Genomic DNA, 18,032 nt, shown 5'->3' with positions numbered 1-18,032 from the left:
ATGTAATTTTACCCTTTTAAAAGTAGTTCTTAGAAATAAATAAGTACCTTTCAGTGTGCATGGCATTTTTAAGACTCTAAAAATTAGGGTGGCCGTGTTATAAATATTATTCACCTCTACATGCATTCAAGTATGTCCACAAAGACCTACATAATCAAGTTTAGAGTAACCGAGTCCATCTCAGCTTTCCAGAGTCGTTTACTCATGCGGTGACATTCACTGCTTTGTACATTTCAGACATGTGTGGGTGAGGTGTTTTAAGTTATCCTGGAATATATTTAGAATAAAGGGCTTATATTTAGTGATTATATAAAAACTGAAAGCATACTGGGATCAGTTACCCTCTCCTCAATACCCATTCTTTTATGAGCTTGCTTGCTTTTGTCATTGTTTGGTTTGGCTCTTGAGATAGGACTTCACACTTTAACTCAGGTTGGCCTAGGACTCACTCACTATATAGTCCAGGTTCACCTCAGACTTAGGGCAATCCTCCTGTCTCAGCCTTGTGGATGCTTGGTCTGAGGTTTGAACATCCATACCAGGCTTGATACAAACTTAAATTCATGTTATTTATTTATTTATTTATTTATTTATTTCTCTATCCCCTAGCCAAGTTAAAAGGGGACATGTGTAGTCAAAGAACTGGCAACAAACACTGCTTCACAATAAAGCCACACCCAAGCTTAGGTTTTTACCAGCTACAAAGCATAATCAAATAGTTTTCTTTCTGTGCCTTTGGCTGTTCTATAAGGCAGGCGGGACACACACAAAAATAATTATGGCCAACTAAAGAGGTAAAGATAAGACAAATCCCATGCCTTAGTTCATGATGCTGAGTTCTGATTTCACCACCTGATCTTCCTGGCTCCCTGCCTTTTTCTCCTGGTCCAGCTTTCTTTCCAAAGTATCATACTATGAGAACTAGCTCGTCACTTCATTTGTTGCAAGAGTTCAGAATTTTTAAGAAAGTCTAGTCTGCTTCTTAAAGCATACATACAAACTAAGAAATGATAGCAGAAAAGTCACTAAACTAGTTATTTTTATGTCACCTGCATTAATATATTTCAAAGTAGCTTTTCCTAAAAATAGTGGTCACTAGTTAAAATTAACTGTAGAAACTTCATATCATAATTAAAATAAGTTTTATTACACTTTAATCCATAGAAATAAAGAACACCACCCCTGGGAATTTCCAAGAAATGTCACAAGGGGCACTTGGGCTGACCATTCCCCATAATGCACCAGGTTGAATCCTACCTCTGTAAGTTTCTTGGAACTAAAGCACCCTCCCTTTCCTCTGCTTGGTCAGGGATATCACTGTCACCAACACCCTGCCTTCCAAGAAAAGGTAAACAGCTCTTTAATCTCAAAGGACTATAAATACAAAGTACACTTTAGACCACAGTGTGAAGCCCGACAGGGATGAGGACGAGCACTTGGGGGCTTCAATCCCTTTCCAGTCTGATCTACCTAGTAATTGTCAGCGATGGTCACTGCTCTGCTTTTGCTGTGAATTTGGAGCTCTACATTATGCCTTCAGTCGTACTCGCCGAGAAAACCACATTTGAAGATGGGAACACATCTTCAAAGTGTTAAATACCCTTGTGGGTCATTACAACTAAATCCCCTCAGAGAAGACTCAAAAGGGTTTTCTTTACGTGATGACTTCCGTATAAATACTTCAATACGGCGAATCTGTAGATGTGCCTGGTGAGGCCAATCGCTTCTTCCCTCCACAAGTGAGAGCCGATCCCCAATCTACAGTTGTCGGATTAATACATGGGTTTGTATTTTAAATTTTCACTGCCATTTAAACAGGTGAATACTTAATGCCTGAGGAGCAAGGTTATAAAATGTCAAAACTACTAAGTGAAGGATCTAATTTAAGAGGCAGCCAGAGCGTCTGCAATTTAAATATTTAAAGATGATACAGGGAGTACAAAAACTGAACACCAATCTGCTTCCAAGATAGCAATTTAAAACTCAGGTTTATTCTGGAAGTTCTCACAAGCCTACAAGTGATATAATAAAACCAAGACAAGCAATACTGAGGCTCCTTGAGGGAACGAGGGAGGGAGAAGCAGCAGACAAAGAGACCCTCTGGGTAATGGCTTTCCTGGTGTGCTCTTCACAAAGAATACACTGGCCAAAGAAAACAAAAAGAAAAAACAGAAAGCAAAACAAAACAAAACAAAACAAAACAAAAAAAAACAAAAAAAAAAAAACAAAAAAAAAACAAGCTTACCAAAGTAATTAGGTCTCAAAATTGGAGTACTCTGAAAGACACTATATTCTTTGTGATTAAAAACCCATCTCTTCACCATGAGCTAAAACTAATTACACATGAAACATGCAAGAATGAGTAACATGTACACTAGTAGCGTGCTATCAAAAGAAGTTAATCAAAACACACAAAATCAAAAGAAACTTTTAATATCTATGGGTAAGAACTGGTGTTTCATTAAACGTGAAGCTTAATATCTCAGACTATTTCTACATGCTGCAGAAGTCCATCTGAAATGAATCTGTCCAAAAGTACTGGTGCTCTGTCTCTGAATCATCAATGGGAATATCAAAAATAGTGACTTTAATACTGACAGATTAAAGTGGTATGATCCACAAATGAACAAAGCAATTGGGTTCTTTTTAAACTATGAACATCTGAAAAATCACCCACTGACAAGATCACCAATGAACAACTTTTATCATCTGTCAACTACTGACCCAGAACTACAAACATTAATCTCAGAAATTAGACACTTGCCACTTTATACATTTTTATAAAAGCCAAATTCAATTTCTTCTAACTTAAAAAGGGTGGGAAAGGTCATAATTATGCCCATTTACACTGCAAGTTAATTGCTATTCATATCATAAAGCAAAAGCCTGATTGTTTCTCTCTGAAAAAGTGACTACCACTACATACAAGTTGGCTCTCAGTATGCTACGCAGAAGGAAGCAAAGGTTCCATCACAGCTTTCTTCATGGCTCCACAGTTGGCTTTGCACAGCTTCTTCCTAGGGCACTCAGAATACACACAGAGGGATTTGGCCTCCGAACACAATTCAGGCCGCAGACCTGTACCCAAAGGGAAGAGGTATGCTTCCATCAGCTTCCACATGCAAAACACTACCGGGAGCACGCCATATGCATGTCACAGTTCTGGATTACCTTTCCAGGAAAGGTGTGCTTTCCACGGGTGGTAAGGGAGAGGTTAGAGAACAGTGCAGAATGAAGACTGGTCCAGCAAAGATGATGGAACCAAAGGAACCAATCTCTTCCAGCAAAAATAGGCTTATGAAAGTTTATACATCAGTGTAGGTAACTTTAATATTCCAAGATACAGAAATTAGAAAAACACAACCACTGGAGGGGGAATGAAATTTCAAGTTTTACTTCAAACAGGTTTGCTTAGTGTTTTGATTAATAATGATTGCTTTAATTCAACTGAGTTCACAGATACTTTTGATGGTGGTGTTCTCTGTTAAAAATGCCCAGAGCACTTCCTATGGCTTTGAGAGGAACCTAACACTTCTTGAACTTTTATGCTCAGGGCACTGTCTACATTTTCTATATAAATTCAAATAACCTACAGCTTCCTTGGGTGTCTGGCTCCCCTGCTTCCTTCAGTTAAATAAAAGCTGCTGCTCTAACTCGCCCATGCTTCCGTCATATCCATTTCTTGCAGGCACCTATTTTACCACGCATGAAGCCAATGCTCACCCGTCCTGTCCACTGTAGCCTGAATCCCAGGGCTCCGCCCATACCAACAGGGCACTGAGGGCATACCTTCTATCATCCTGCCTTGTTGGTGACACAACTCCTTGAAATAGGGAACCACCACCAATACTACTTTGCATGCATTGGTACCAACCACACATTTGTTGTGATGAAGACAGTACACAATCACCATGGACTAACTTGGAGTTTATGAAACTTTTAAAAGGGTCAGACAAGCCACAAATCTGAAACGGAATGCCAAAAGTGTAAGTAAGTGTGACAAACAGAAGAGACAGAAAAGGTCTATTAAACATGTTTAACAGGAAGTTCTAGGTTTTAAAATTGAGGATTTAAATACCTAAAGGATTAATGCTCAACAGAATAATATAGTACTTGTGGGGTTGGGGTGCAGGAATAAAAATAAGAGACAACAGAAATCATTTAATTCAATTTCTTTAGGAAAGACAAGTGTACACTAGGCAGTGGTGGCAGTCTTTAATCCCAGCTCTCTGAAGGCAGAGGCTGGAAGATCTCTGAGTTCAAGGGCAGCCTAGTCTACAGAATGAGTTCTAGTACAGCCACAGCTTCAGATAGAAACCCTGTATGGGGGAAAAAAGAAAAAAACACAAAAACAAAAGTAGCTTGTCCAACAACACAGAGAAGAGATGCAGATATTTTATTCGAAGACGTGGTTTTTCTCTCTGTGTGTTTTCAATAAACTAGCTGTTGAAACATGGCCTGTGAACTCACGAATAACTAGTGAAAAGGCAGTCAACAAGAGAATGAGCAGCCGTTGCCAAGGGGACACCTGAAGAGGCGCTCTTAAGAAGCTATGGAACTCTGCTTCGGTAAATTTAATATTCTCTTATGTATGTACAAGAACTATGACACGCAGATGAACGAGAGGCTCAGTGTAAGCACTTGCCTTTCAGGTCTGATGAATGCAACCGATGAAATACACATAAAGGCAGAGGGGACAACACACTCCTCACAGTTGTCCCTTGACCTCCATGTGTGCACTCATCACCACCACCATTGTCACCATCATACTTAAAGAGTATATAGATCGATTGATCAATCGATTTGTTTTTGAGATAGTGTTTCTCTTCGTATAGCTTTGGCTGTCCTAGAACTCATTCTGTAACCAGGCTGGCTTTGAACTCAGAGACCCACATGCCTCTGCCTCCCAAGTGCTGGGATTAAAGGCACACATCACTGCTTAAAGGGTATTTAAAAAATATGAAACACATCAAAGTGGGTGACCTGGTTAGCACAAGTACAGGATTTCCTCTACTACTAACGCCCAAGATTTACTTAAGTAATGTGTGGGAAAAAAATAACCTAATTTTTGGAGGCAGGCCAGCCGAATAAAAAGTGGAAAGTGAAGGATCTTGACATTACACCAACTGAAATATAGCTATAATGCAAGCTCTCCTATAGTAAGTGCTTCTGGCTCTTTTGAAAATCATGCACTATTTAAAAGACAACTGGTGGTTTATACTAAGGAGGCTTCTCAGCCTTGTAGCAGTTTCAAATTGGCTGAGTAAAAGTCAAGGCAATTGACCTTCGCTCCATCACAGAGATCAGAAGACACTGCTCATGACAGGTAATCTAAGACTATGGAATGGCCAAGGAAAAACAAAAGCATGCTGGCTGTAAGGATTGTGCCAAGCAAACCAGCAACTGCAGAACTAACAAATGTGCTTTCCTTTCATATGGCACATACTTAGCCTCTGAGCATGTTGCTAAACACAGTTAAGTGAAACCAATTCCATCCATGCATATCAGTTTAAAAAGAGGGTCCAAATATTTCTGTTTTCTCAACTATGGTAGCTTGAATAGAAATCCGACCCCCTTTCTGTTGTTTCTCCTTGACTATATAGGCAAATAGCTTAACAAGGACCTTCCATGTTAGTAGCAAACAGAGTATATGTGACAAAGACACTCCTGAGACACAAATAAACAATGTCTTCCAAGTTTCTAAAATACTTCTGCACATCAAATCAAGTAAAAATGCAACCAACATAGACATCCCCAATTGATGGAAGTATTGGCACTGAGGTCCTTGGATACACACATTGAGAATATCTAAATACACAAAAGTAGTAAGCAGGTTTTAAAAAATAAATATAACTTCAGTCCCTTATCTTTATTGTAAGTAAGTCATGCCACATCCAAGGCCATGTTTGAGGGTCTTACTGAGTACATGTGCACAAGTTTTCATGCTAACCGTTTTAAAACTATTTTTTCCCGAGGGTCGCCTGTCTGTAAGCTTCCATCAGTACACACTGCATGACCATTTAAAATAACAATCAAATGAACAAACACAACTGTCCCTTCAGTTGCAGGAGGCATTCTGGACTTGCCTACAATACTTAACCTTCAATATGACAAAGTGAGAATTGTGTGGGGAAGACATGCATGTGGCATGACGAGATGGAACTTGATAAAAATATGCAGTGCTTCCCATGGAGCTCGGGGAAGTTCTCTGACATGTGTTTTGTAGACGTGACTGAAGTTACATGACTATGAGGAATGTATTCAGTACCTATGGGGAATAACCTGAAACAGTAAGATAATGATCTCAGTCTCAAAATGATCACATGCTGGAAAATAAGCATGGGAAAACTTTCTTTAAATGAACTTATTTGCAACACTAATGGTTTCATTCAAAGATAAGATCCTCTATTCTCCAAATGTCTATTAGACACCCGAGCTACATATTTCCCCACAAAGCGCGTTAACAAAAATAATTGCTGTACTCCTAAAGCTTGCCTCATGGCATTCGTAAAGATTTACAAGAGAGGTTTTATAGAAAACATGACAACCTTCACAGGACAAAATAAAGAGATGGCATCACAGACATCCATGGGATATCTCCAGAAACATAAGGGGTAGTGAAAAATGGAGTGCACCATCTTCATCTTGTTTTGTGATAAACTGTTCTCTTCAGAGCTGACTTCACCTTCAGAATCCCATCCTGTGGTATTTAATTACACAGAATGTTCTGGCACCAAGCCCTTTCCTCCTGTCTCACTGATTGATAGCATCAATAACACTCAGTAGCTATAATTAACCCTCCAAATAGTATCCCCTTTGCTGCTGTGGATCAATGTTCTGTAATACTTGGAGAACAAAGGAGCAAGGTGAGAGGTGGTGTCAGCCTTCACCTTCACAGTTCGCTTGACTCTGTGCACCAGGGAAGTTTGCAGACAATGCAAACTTCACAATTCCCTCAAGACACTGCTTAGTGAAGAACACTAAAGTATTGTTTGGCTTTGACACTTTCTTACAAATCTCTTCCCCAACCTCAAACTTGGGCAGGCTCTTGGCAAAGCTGTATGCTGCTTCCAGGTAGCTATGGCTGTGGGACACTCAGTTTACAGGTTACATGCTTGTAAACTAAACTTGCAAACAACAAATGCTTTCTTTAAAGACTATTAGCAGCATGTTACGGTTCTTAAAATAATGCAACAAACTCATTTGGGGATAGCCATAGGCAAAAAGGATAAAAAAAAAAAAAAAAGATACTAAGGAAGGGTAAAAAGACAGGAACAGGTGCAGGTGATATGACCTTATAATGAATTAAAGATTATCTTTTCTAACAATAGCATCTCCACTGACCACCACTGAGTGCATGGGCCCCAAATACCCACAAAAGATATATAGGAAACAATGTGTTATTTTACTTGCTAGGTACCTGATGATCTAAAAATACTCTCAAAAGGGGCTAACACTATGCAGGGAAAAATTTATTGTTTCTTCATTAAATCCAGAATTTTATTTATTGAATGCATATTGCTCTACTGTGAAGATTATCTAATATAACCCACAATAGAAATCTTGTTATTTGTATCAATATTTATTTGGATCAACATTTATTTGGAAGTAAGCATGAGTATACCCAAATGTGAATTATAAAGTCTCCCTAACCCAGGCTTCTTAGATGAGGCCATGACCTAAGAACCTCTCCTGGCAGCTATTAGAGTAAAGTTTTCCTTGGCCTGGGTCTGTTACTGATCAGATCAGTAACTCCTAGTGACTATAAATCTGTGTTTTGTCAACCACTCCCTCCTAGTAATTCTGTGGAAAAGCAGAAATTCTGGAAATCCCTTATCAGAAAGATTTAACACCCACAATGTTCAAACTCTGGGCCTTGTTTGTGAGGGTATCCTGGAGAGCTCCAAAAAAAAAAAAAAAAAAAAAAAAAACCAGAGCTCCCAGGTTCCCTTGCCTTCTTTTAATGTTAGTTTCTGAATGAAACAATTCCCATGTTGCAACTTTGAAGCATTTATAGGGATATAAATCACTGTCACAGGGAAAACTGTAGAACTTAAAGTCTATTGCTCCCAAGGATTTCCAGGAGCCCCACAGCCTGGCCAGGGCCTGGGATACTGAAATCATAAAATTCCTGCTGTACTCAACCTTATAAAGTAGTTGTCTCTATAACCTTCCTAGGAATGTAAAGAGGCCCATAAGAATAAAACAGGCATGAGCATGAAGGCTCTAAATGCAGATAACTAAGACTCTCATGGGAAGCCATCTTTCTAAATCATCTATTTCGAGGATGCAGTCCAGTTTTGCTACTTTCTTGTCACTCACCGTCATTAGCTATCCCAGAGCCCGTGCAGTAAGGATTAAACTCCATAACATTACTTAGACACACAGACACACACACACACACACACACACGCATACACACGCACGCACAGGCATACACACGCACGCACACTCACTCTAGCAAGATTTAAGATTTATTGTCTCAAAAATCAAAACAAAAAAACCCAAAACAAACTTGGGCTGAGAGAATAAAGACTTGCCTCTCAGAAAATGCCATCGTTCATTCACACGTTATTTTTTTTAAAGTCATGTGACATTATGGTGAAAAGCAGGCAAAAAAGGAAGGATGAACTTCTAGAAGTCAGTACCTAACTCTATCTAACCAGCTGCTCAGAACAGGCCAAAAAGATGGAGAACTCCTGGCTCATAAATTAAACAAGAGCACAAGCCAACCTTGCCCCATAAGCATCTGTTGTCATTTTCAGGCTCTTCAGTACATTGCACTAGCACATTCTAGTGGTTCCTCTAACATCTGCCTTCAAATTTCCATCTCCTCATGAACCATCAACACAACACAGCTTGTCCTAAGCCTCTCAGAATTATGCGACCAGCCATTTTATCAGGGCACTTGCCAACTGGCAAGTCCTTAGCACGGCTTCCATGCCCTTTCTACCTACTCTGTGGTAGGCTCATATTATGTAATATATAGAATATTTTCCAATAGTTAGAATCCCATGTTATTCCACAGTCTACAATGATAATGATAACCCAAACTCATACCAATCATTTTGTAACAAAAGGTGTCTACATTAAGCAAAGGGTTTCCCAACGCAAGCTGCAGGAAGTATACAAGGGCAGAAGAAAGAAGCCAAAACTATCACACCACCAGGATGAAACGCTGATTTTAATAACCAAATCACCCCTTGGGAAATCATTAATTCACAAAAAAAAAAAAAAGACTGTTGGTCACACCCTGTAAAAACAAAATTTCAAATATGTATATAATCTGAATATATTAGTATAAATTAAATATCATTATCAATTATTAACATAAATTTATCAATTACAGTTGAATATCTCCTGCCTTAAATGCCTGGGGAGATGGGGACTGGCTGTGCTATAAGGACAGACTATGAGGACTTAAGTTCAGATTTCCCCAAAATCCACCTAAAAAAGCTGGGCAGGCACAGAGGCCACTCCAGCATTCAAGAGGCACATTGGCTAGCAAGACTAGCCAAATTATCAAGGTCTGAGTTCAATGAGAGACCCTTGGAATCATACAATAAATAAAGGGAATCCTAGATTGAGCATGACAATCCAAGTTTTCAATCTCTCATACCCCCCTACACACACCCTACCACTACCACCACCATACACACACAAACACACTGAGTGGTTTGGATGCCATTCTTTTCCTGATTTCTTAATGTTTCCATACACACACAGCTACCTTGGGAGTGGGGCCCATTCTCATTTTATAGACACCATACACAGGAGCCTGGCGGCCACGTCTACATCACTTCTATGAAGTGCACACACAGTGTCACGGTGCAGGATCATCAGTCCTCACTCTGAGCTTTCAAGTTTCAGATCAACTCAGATTTCCTGGTTTGGGGAGGTCAAGCTCCAAGTCATTTACAGACACAAACGGAAGTTAAAAGGAAGAAAGACTCGTGCCGGATGACACAGCCAGGTGAACCAGGAAAAGATGTCAGAAATGAGGCTTAGCCATGTTGAGTCCAACTCCTGGGTAAACAGGTGGGGAACAGGAAATGTGACATTTTCTAATTTTACAGTTTAGAAATAGTAAAAAGTATAAATTTTTAAGAAAAAAAAATTGAAAAGTAACATTAGGACTCAGAATAAAAGTTTATTAGATTACCTTAATCGCTGCCAAACTGAACACTTTAAGGAATAGCTTATTATTAATATTTAATACTCTAATTTTTGTAATAGAATTTTCCATATGTACCTAAATAGTAGTTTAATTATGTTAATAAAGATATTCCATTATTTCTAAATGGTAGTTAATACTTTCTAGGCAAAAATAATTTTTAGTCTGCTACATGGTTGGATAATTATGGGAAAAGAAAGAGTACATGGGGTGCTTTCTCATGCTGCCATGCTTCCACGGCTCCCTGGAATAACAATAATATGAAGTTATGTTCCAGTGCCAGAGCTCATGTTCTGGAGAACAAAGCTTCGTACACTCTCCTGACCCAGAAGGTGGGAGATATGCTGGGTCAGCGTTTGTTCCACTGCATGGCATCCTCCTTCCTGAGCACGTGTCAAGAGAACACACGGGCACTTCAGAAATGGTTTTCTTTATAAAGTAATCATTTTTCTTCTACTCATGAGTTGATGTTTGCTACATTAGACAAAAGAACAAATATACTGGCTTTAAACTGTGTGTTTTGCCCATTATTTAGATCATATCTATACACAAAGTTCCTTAAAAACTAGTCAGGAAAGCATATTATGGCCGGCAGTCCACAAGCCTGGAGCTCCTGAGAAGACCATAGACAGTCTTCACGGGCAGTGGAGGGCTTCTGACGAAAGACACCATCACAACAGCATGAATTTCTTGTACTGCTCTCAGAATATTTTGGAATGTCACTCTCTGATCTGCACAGAAACCACATCTTTTCCCTACCCTTGCTAACATCAGACATTAACATCTGGGAACAGTCACCTGTGATCTACTTTGTCAACATAAGGGACAATATGGGCAGAGGTGATGCTGCTGACGAATCCATCACTTCCTTCTAGAAGGGATGCTGTAAACACGTTTCCCTAGGAGGCATAGAATGATCCAGAAATGTGATTAATGACACTGAAGGCAAAGCATATCACTGCTGCTCAAAATAAAGTGACACTACGCTAACCTGAAATGACATCTTTGGGCCTTCGGATTCTAAGCTGCTCTTCCTGAAGGTGAAGACTGAACCATAAGCTACAATGTAGACCACTTACCTAACATACTCAAATGGAACTGACCACAAAGGCTGACTGAACCGTGTGTGCAAAACAACAACTCCCAGACACACCCATTCAGAAAGAGAAGCTCACTGCCATGCAGACTGCTGAGCACCAGGGGTCACTTATCTAACAGTTCTGCTTCTGGAACTTGTGCATCTCAATCATTCCTCACATGTCAATGTAACAAATACCTTAGATTCTCATGGGGCCTGAGGGAGTTTAACCCACTGAAGAATTATCGAATATATGTCATTTGAGATTTCAACTATGACACAAGTCCTACTGTGCTGGTAAACTGTCTTTCACAGTACTTCAGTAACTACTCCAATATTAAGAAGAAAAAAAACAGGCATTTACCAAATGCATACTGGTATGGTGGGTGGCTTGGGACACAGAACAAAAACCTATATTTGAGAATCTTAAACATCATACATAAGCAACTATGTACAAAGTAGGTACTTTCCTCTAAAGAAAAGCATGGTGTAATGGCAAGTTTTTTGGTGGCATATCAGATGTACTAAAGTTACCGCTGTCTCCAACTATGCAACCTTGGCTAACCTGCATGGGCACCAAGGTCTTCACACGTACTGGAGACAGAGCAGTGTGTGAGCCTAAACTACACGTGAATCATGCTGATCTCCAGTATTCTGTAATGACTTGTGGGTGGAGAGCATGGAGTTCAAACACAAGATAACCCGACATGGGTTGGAACAACCTAGCAGGGCAGCAGCCAAAGGCAGAGGGGCTCTGGGACAAGAGAGCAATGGGAAGCTCAGTCTGGCAGCCACCATCAGGATTAAAGACTCAAGCGCAACTAGATCACACAGAAAAACCAGTGAATACAAGAAAAAACAGTTGAGATTTCATAATGAGAATGCAAAAACCTGTCTAATAGAAAAGAAAAAATACAAATACAAATATAGACAAAATTGTACGATCCACTTCTGGAGAATGGTCTGCTTTCCCTCTTGAGAAATCTGGGCCAAACTGAGGATACCAGCTGTTATCTGATATTTTTGCAAGAACCAGATAGGGGCGGGGATAGAAGTAGTCTGCTGCCTGCCCATCATCCCTCCTAAATTTCAGAAAGTCACAAGTAGCAGATGTCACAGTATAAAAGCCACAAAGCATTACTGTCCTTGCTTATACATGCAGCCCAAGCAGCTGGGTCTGAGGAGAGAAGCCTGGACCACCGCAGCCGGGGGAGCAGTTGTCATCAATGGTGTCTGTAAAGACTGAGCACATTTATCTTATATGGACCTGCTTCTACCTTTTCTACCTTTTCCAGGATCAGACAGCATGCAGGGTGGATGGCAAAAGAAGTGACTCACTAAGAGTGAAATAAGAGTGATTATTTCTGGAGCACGGAAGAGGGTCATTTGCTGAGATGAGCCAGCCCAATCACATTTCATTTTCTTTTTAACAACAACTTGGGCTGTCAGCACTAAAAGCAATTGATTTCCAGGATTGCTGATCATTTTAGTTAAGGAAAAGGATGCCTACAAAAGTCCATAGGACATAGAACACATAAAACAGCTTGAGGAAAGGTAGATAGTGGGCACCATTATTAAGGGCACTGTATTATCACTATTAAAAGACTGGACACGGGACGTGAAGAAAGATTAAGCAGAGGCAAGTGTGAAGAGTTGGGAGAACAATTCAGATAAAAAAAAAAAGATCAAAACCAACATAAGTCTTTGTCATCTTAACCTTCCCTAAGATCCTTTTTAGAAAGCTGATAATCAATATCAATAAGCAGCTCTTTTCTGATTATAGGATACATTGTCTCCTTGGACATTTTTGTTATTAGAAACACCCAGAGTTCTCGGACACCTCACATCTAAGAATATGTGGAGACCATCATGCATTTCCTTTAGACGAAAAGCACTGAAAGACATAATTCTCAGAATAAATATAAAGAATGAGGTGTCAAAACGACCCAGGGTTAACAAATCACCTTAACTGTCAATCCTAAGAGAAGTTACTTTAAGCACAAAGATGGCACTGCACTTCAAGATCTCTCAAAAAAAAAAAAAATCTTCTAGACAAGTCTCTAAGCAAGATGGATGCCAGTCAGTCTTGACTAACTGCTCACCACTTAGGCTCTAGTGTAGGCCAGCGTCTTAAATCATGGGTATCAAATAGGTTCCAACCTGAGTCAATTGATAAGAGATTGTCTGGAACACTATTTTGAAATATACTTTGGAGCCACACCTAAATTCAGCAAGAGCATACACCATGATTGATGTGAGATGTCCACAGTGGGCGGGAGGAACTGGATGGATGATGTGGGCTAGACTCGCCAGAGGCAACATCACGTGTATTTGCTAAAGAAAAAGAAATCCAAGCTTGAAACTGGATCAACTTCTCCTCCAGAGAATTCAGGTAAGGATTTTAAAACATGACCCTGCAGAAAAATATCCATAGAATAACTTACTGTACATAGTCAAAGGAAACAGGACCTGCATGGGATGTAAGCTTCCAGAGTCTCTCCTTGGAAAGCTGCTAGGACTGTATCCAGCAAAAACACAACTACCGACCCAGCTCAATTGTGTGTAGCCACAAATACTTTTGAATGGTAAATTGGAAAAAGTAATACTTTATTGCTGATAAAATGTATGAAATTTAAGTTTGGTATCTATAAAAAGGGGCTTCATTAGATGGCACTATGACCCATTTATATACATAGTAGCCACATAGTGTGTGTCAAGGGCAGAGGTGAGAAACCTGACTAAGTTTTACTGGCTTACAAACAATTCTAATTACTGCTGTTTAGGCAAGTTCAATAATCTCTCTAGTAACAAGTCAAAAATTCTCTCTCTAAGGACTTAGTTTAGGGGGCTTCATACAGTTTATATCTGAGAGCACTACTGCTTTTTCTGCTAACATAAGTGTCTACATACAATGTTAAAGTTGCCTCCTGTGTTAAATATGCACAAAAATGTTATATTATATAACTCACAAACAGATTCATGGGGCCCAAATTGAAAAAAAAATAACTACAAATAAACTTTTAATTAAAATGAATAAATAAACGAGAAATCTTGTTCTACAGTGAATTTAAGGAAAATGTGAACATACTTTTATTGTTTTGGTTTGAAGTCTCAATCCATTCAGAGTGTTGATAGCTTTCTCTGCATCCTTGGGGTCAATGTAGTTCACAAAGCCGTAACCCAAGCTCTGCCCTAAGGAGAGGGAAGGGGAAAGGCATGTTAGTTCAAACCCACTGACAGAAGGTGACATTACTTTTAGCACTGTAAATTTAAATACCATTAGAACTCAGCAGTGCCCTTTAGGAAACCACACAGGCCCAGACCATCTCATTACACATCACATGCCTAATCCAGGATAGGACAGCAGCCTCAAAACTGGGCGCACCTCTCTGATGAGCTCCAGCAAGAAAGAGAAAATCCGTGAGCTTCACTTTCCTCACCTAGGAGATGGAAGATGGAAACAGCAACCAAGACCCTGTCAGCGTTTTATGACCACTGACCTGTCTACCACCCTTTGCAACTACAGCTACTACAGACAGTAAAGTGGTAAAGATGTTCTGTGTGTGCAGAAATGTGCTACATAATGACATTTTGGTCAGTGATGTGCTATGTACACAAAGGTTTTCCCATTAGGGTCTAATTAAACTGAAACATTTCTATCACCTAGTGATATCATCACTACGGTGACCTCATAGCACAATTCATATGATAGTGCTGATATAAACAAATATATTGAGTTGGTCATATGAGAATACAGTTATATACAGTTTGTGCAGTAAATACTTAGTGATAATAGCTATTACTGATTATGTATTTTCTATTATGCATTTAACCATATTCATTTAAAAAGATGTGCTATACAAAAATATGCTACATTTTTGTATACAGCCCACTCAAATACATCTTTTGATTTGCTCAAGATCTATGCCAAGTGGTTGGCCTGTCTCGTCTAGCCTTGCATAAGGGACCACCTGTAACATTCACATACACAACAAAATGGACAAATATCAGAATGAACTGTCATTAAACGATGCATGACCACAGACATGTTCATACAAACGCACACATAACATACACAACTTTAGAAGGGCATTTCTTTAGAAAAATGAAACGGAACTTTCTCTGGGTACTATTCCGACCTAAAACTGGAATACAGCAGAACAAATGGTTACACAAAGGACAGCAGACATGAGGATGAGAAAAGGAAGAAGGTAAACAACAAAACACAAAAGAACTGCTCAGGAATAACTTCCAAACAATTTTTGCTTGCTGCCACAGTGGTGGTCCTATCGAAGAACATCTAATCTCTCACTCAGCGGTGCTCTGTTCGAAAACATGTACCATGGATGCATAAATACTGCAACACAAGCCTATGTCAGGTGGCTCCCAGAGATCAAAGATTCAACTGAGGCAAAATTTCTCCATTGAAGAATAGATGGGACACTTAAGAGAAAGAAATGATTGTTAGAGACCACAGTTCCTGGAAAGCATGAATACTGTCTTAAATCCCTGACTCTCTAACCCTGTCATCACAAAGTGGGAAGTTTGTTTTTTCCCCTGATGAAAATACAAGAGGTTTATTTTCCAGCTCATCAGGGTCGACCCTCAATCAGCCCCTCCTGGCGAGTGACTGGAAGGTGACCTCGAATGGCTATAACAAGCAGTTTTTATACATTTTAGGGATACAGGTTACATCAGCAAGGTTACAGTTTAAACTTTTTGGATAAGCATATTGACCTTTGAATCTATTGGCTAGCAAGCATGTGACATGTATTCAAACTCTATCTGGGATCAGAGGGTCAGGTGACTATCACTCAGTACATTCTGTAGTTTTTCAAGACTGTTCCTGATCCTCCAGAGAACTGTGGGTGAAGAATGGAACTTAGCCCTGCCTTGATGGGAGATGGGAAGCTGATGCTTGGTCTACTCTTGACCTGAGGCAGTGGGTGTAAGGCTGGCAAAAGCCCCTAGGATCCTTCATTCCCCCCCCCCCCTTTCTTATACAAGCTCTAATCTTGAAGCTATACTCGGGGGTCTGTACGACTAACTCATATTCTTCAGATCCTGTCCTAAGGATCTTATATTGTTGGTGCACGACCATCAGCTGTACTGCATCTAGTCTCTCTTTTATAAAGACTATGAGGTTGTTCAATATGCAGGGTCCAAAGGTCAACAGGAGCAGAACAATCAAGGGTCCTAACAAGGTTGATATGAGGGTGGTTAGCCATGGAGAGAAATTAAACCAAGACTGGAACCAGCCCTGACTGTGTTCTCTGTCTGTTCCCTCCCTCCCTCCCTCCCTCCCTCCCTCTCTCTCTCTCTCTCTCTCAATTTGGGTCCCCCAAGTGCTGCACGTTGTCATTAAAGACTGCCACTCTAGTGACTCCCAATGTGTGACTTCCTTGCTAATAATAATACAAACAGAAGGCCAAGCCTGAGAATGCAGAAATATGCTTTGGACACCATGATCAAACTTTGGGAAAACAGGAGCTAACATAGTCCCTCTTTCCAAACTGTGTTTTCTGTAATCACAGAAACAGCAATGAGGGCTCAGGGGGCATTAGGCAGTGGTAAAAAGCTTGCTTTTAACAAGTGCAAGGCCCGACTTCAGAAGATCAGCATGTCAGGGAACAAAGAATAAGAGAGAGCCACAGGTGCATACATTTAACTACAAATTTAGACATGCACCAGGCACACTTGGACATATGTCAATGCAGGCAAAACATTCACGCACATTAAATAAATCTATAAGAAGGGTCACATGTCAAGGCACCAAAATTTCAAGCCTTGAGATTTTCACCAGTTTGAGAAGCATTTCTCACTTATCCACTAGTTAGGTAACGTAGCACAACGCTACTGTCATTGACAGCATTCGAGTTGACAGAAGACAAAAGATTCTAAGCAAGAAGCCAGCTTATGATGGAATGAATGGGGAATTTGGAGTCTGGCTTGTGAGTTCTAGTCTTGTCTCTACTACCTACCAACCACGTGACTTCGAAGACCTCACCCTGAAAATGAAGATAATCCCTACAGAGCCAGTGTGTGACCGAGTCAAAGACAACACCCGGGAAAGCAGCACACACACTCCTTACTGCACAGTAAGGAGTTTCACATAGTCACTTAGGCATACTGATCTGATGGGAAAGGAAGAGACAGACAACCCTATATCGAATAGTTTTATCACTCTACTACTCTACGATACAATTAACTAGTAACTGCATCAGAAGAAGGCAATTCTCTTTTCTACAGGCAGGTTTTCTCCCAGCAGGTGCTTCAATCTGAGCTACATGCTAGAATCACTTAGAAATCCTGGAAAGCCTGAATCCCACTCTCCAGATTCCTGATTTTATAGGACTTGACACATAGAAACAGTTTTCCAAAATCTTAGTATTATGGGGATACAACAATCCTGAGAAATGTGCATTTTGCTCCTTTTTTGTTTTTTTAAAATATGTCTCTGTGTATAACAGAGGATGAGCCTGTTTTCCTCTTCTCCAGTATATATGTTCCAGGGATTGAGCTCAGGTCACTGGGTTTGGCAGCAACTGCATTTTCTTGCTGAGTCATCTCACTGACCCAAGGAAACAGGTTTTAATGGTGAGTCTTAGGGAACACAGACGATCTGGAAGCTATGAGGGGGACTGAGCATGTAAAATGTCTCCACAGAGACACCATTTTACAGACGTATTTTTCAGAGATTCATGGTGGTCTTTTTCTCTGCTGTCGTATTACCTACTACTTTGGGCCTCCTGAGGTGGGTCTTAGGCAGTCATGCTTCTA

At 40.0% G+C, this 18,032-nt stretch overlaps 1 protein-coding gene across 7 annotated transcripts in view; it reads right to left on the bottom strand.

The window, feature by feature from the left end:
* Positions 1-18,032, bottom strand: part of ELAVL2 (ELAV like RNA binding protein 2) — a gene marked incomplete at both ends in the record, with an annotated part of 116,566 nt that overhangs the window by 13,157 nt on the left and 85,377 nt on the right. For all 7 annotated transcript variants that reach the window (XM_080921196.1, XM_080921191.1, XM_080921194.1 and 4 more), the window contains one exon: positions 14,341-14,444. In XM_080921196.1, the coding sequence (XP_080777322.1) occupies positions 14,341-14,444 (104 nt within the window). The remainder of the gene's footprint in view (positions 1-14,340; positions 14,445-18,032) is intronic.

This window comes from Micromys minutus (genome assembly GCF_963924665.1).
Source record: "Micromys minutus genome assembly, chromosome: 9".
NCBI lineage: Eukaryota > Metazoa > Chordata > Mammalia > Rodentia > Muridae > Micromys > Micromys minutus.
Note: the sequence above shows the minus strand (reverse complement) of the source record. Positions and strands in the feature narration are given on the sequence as shown.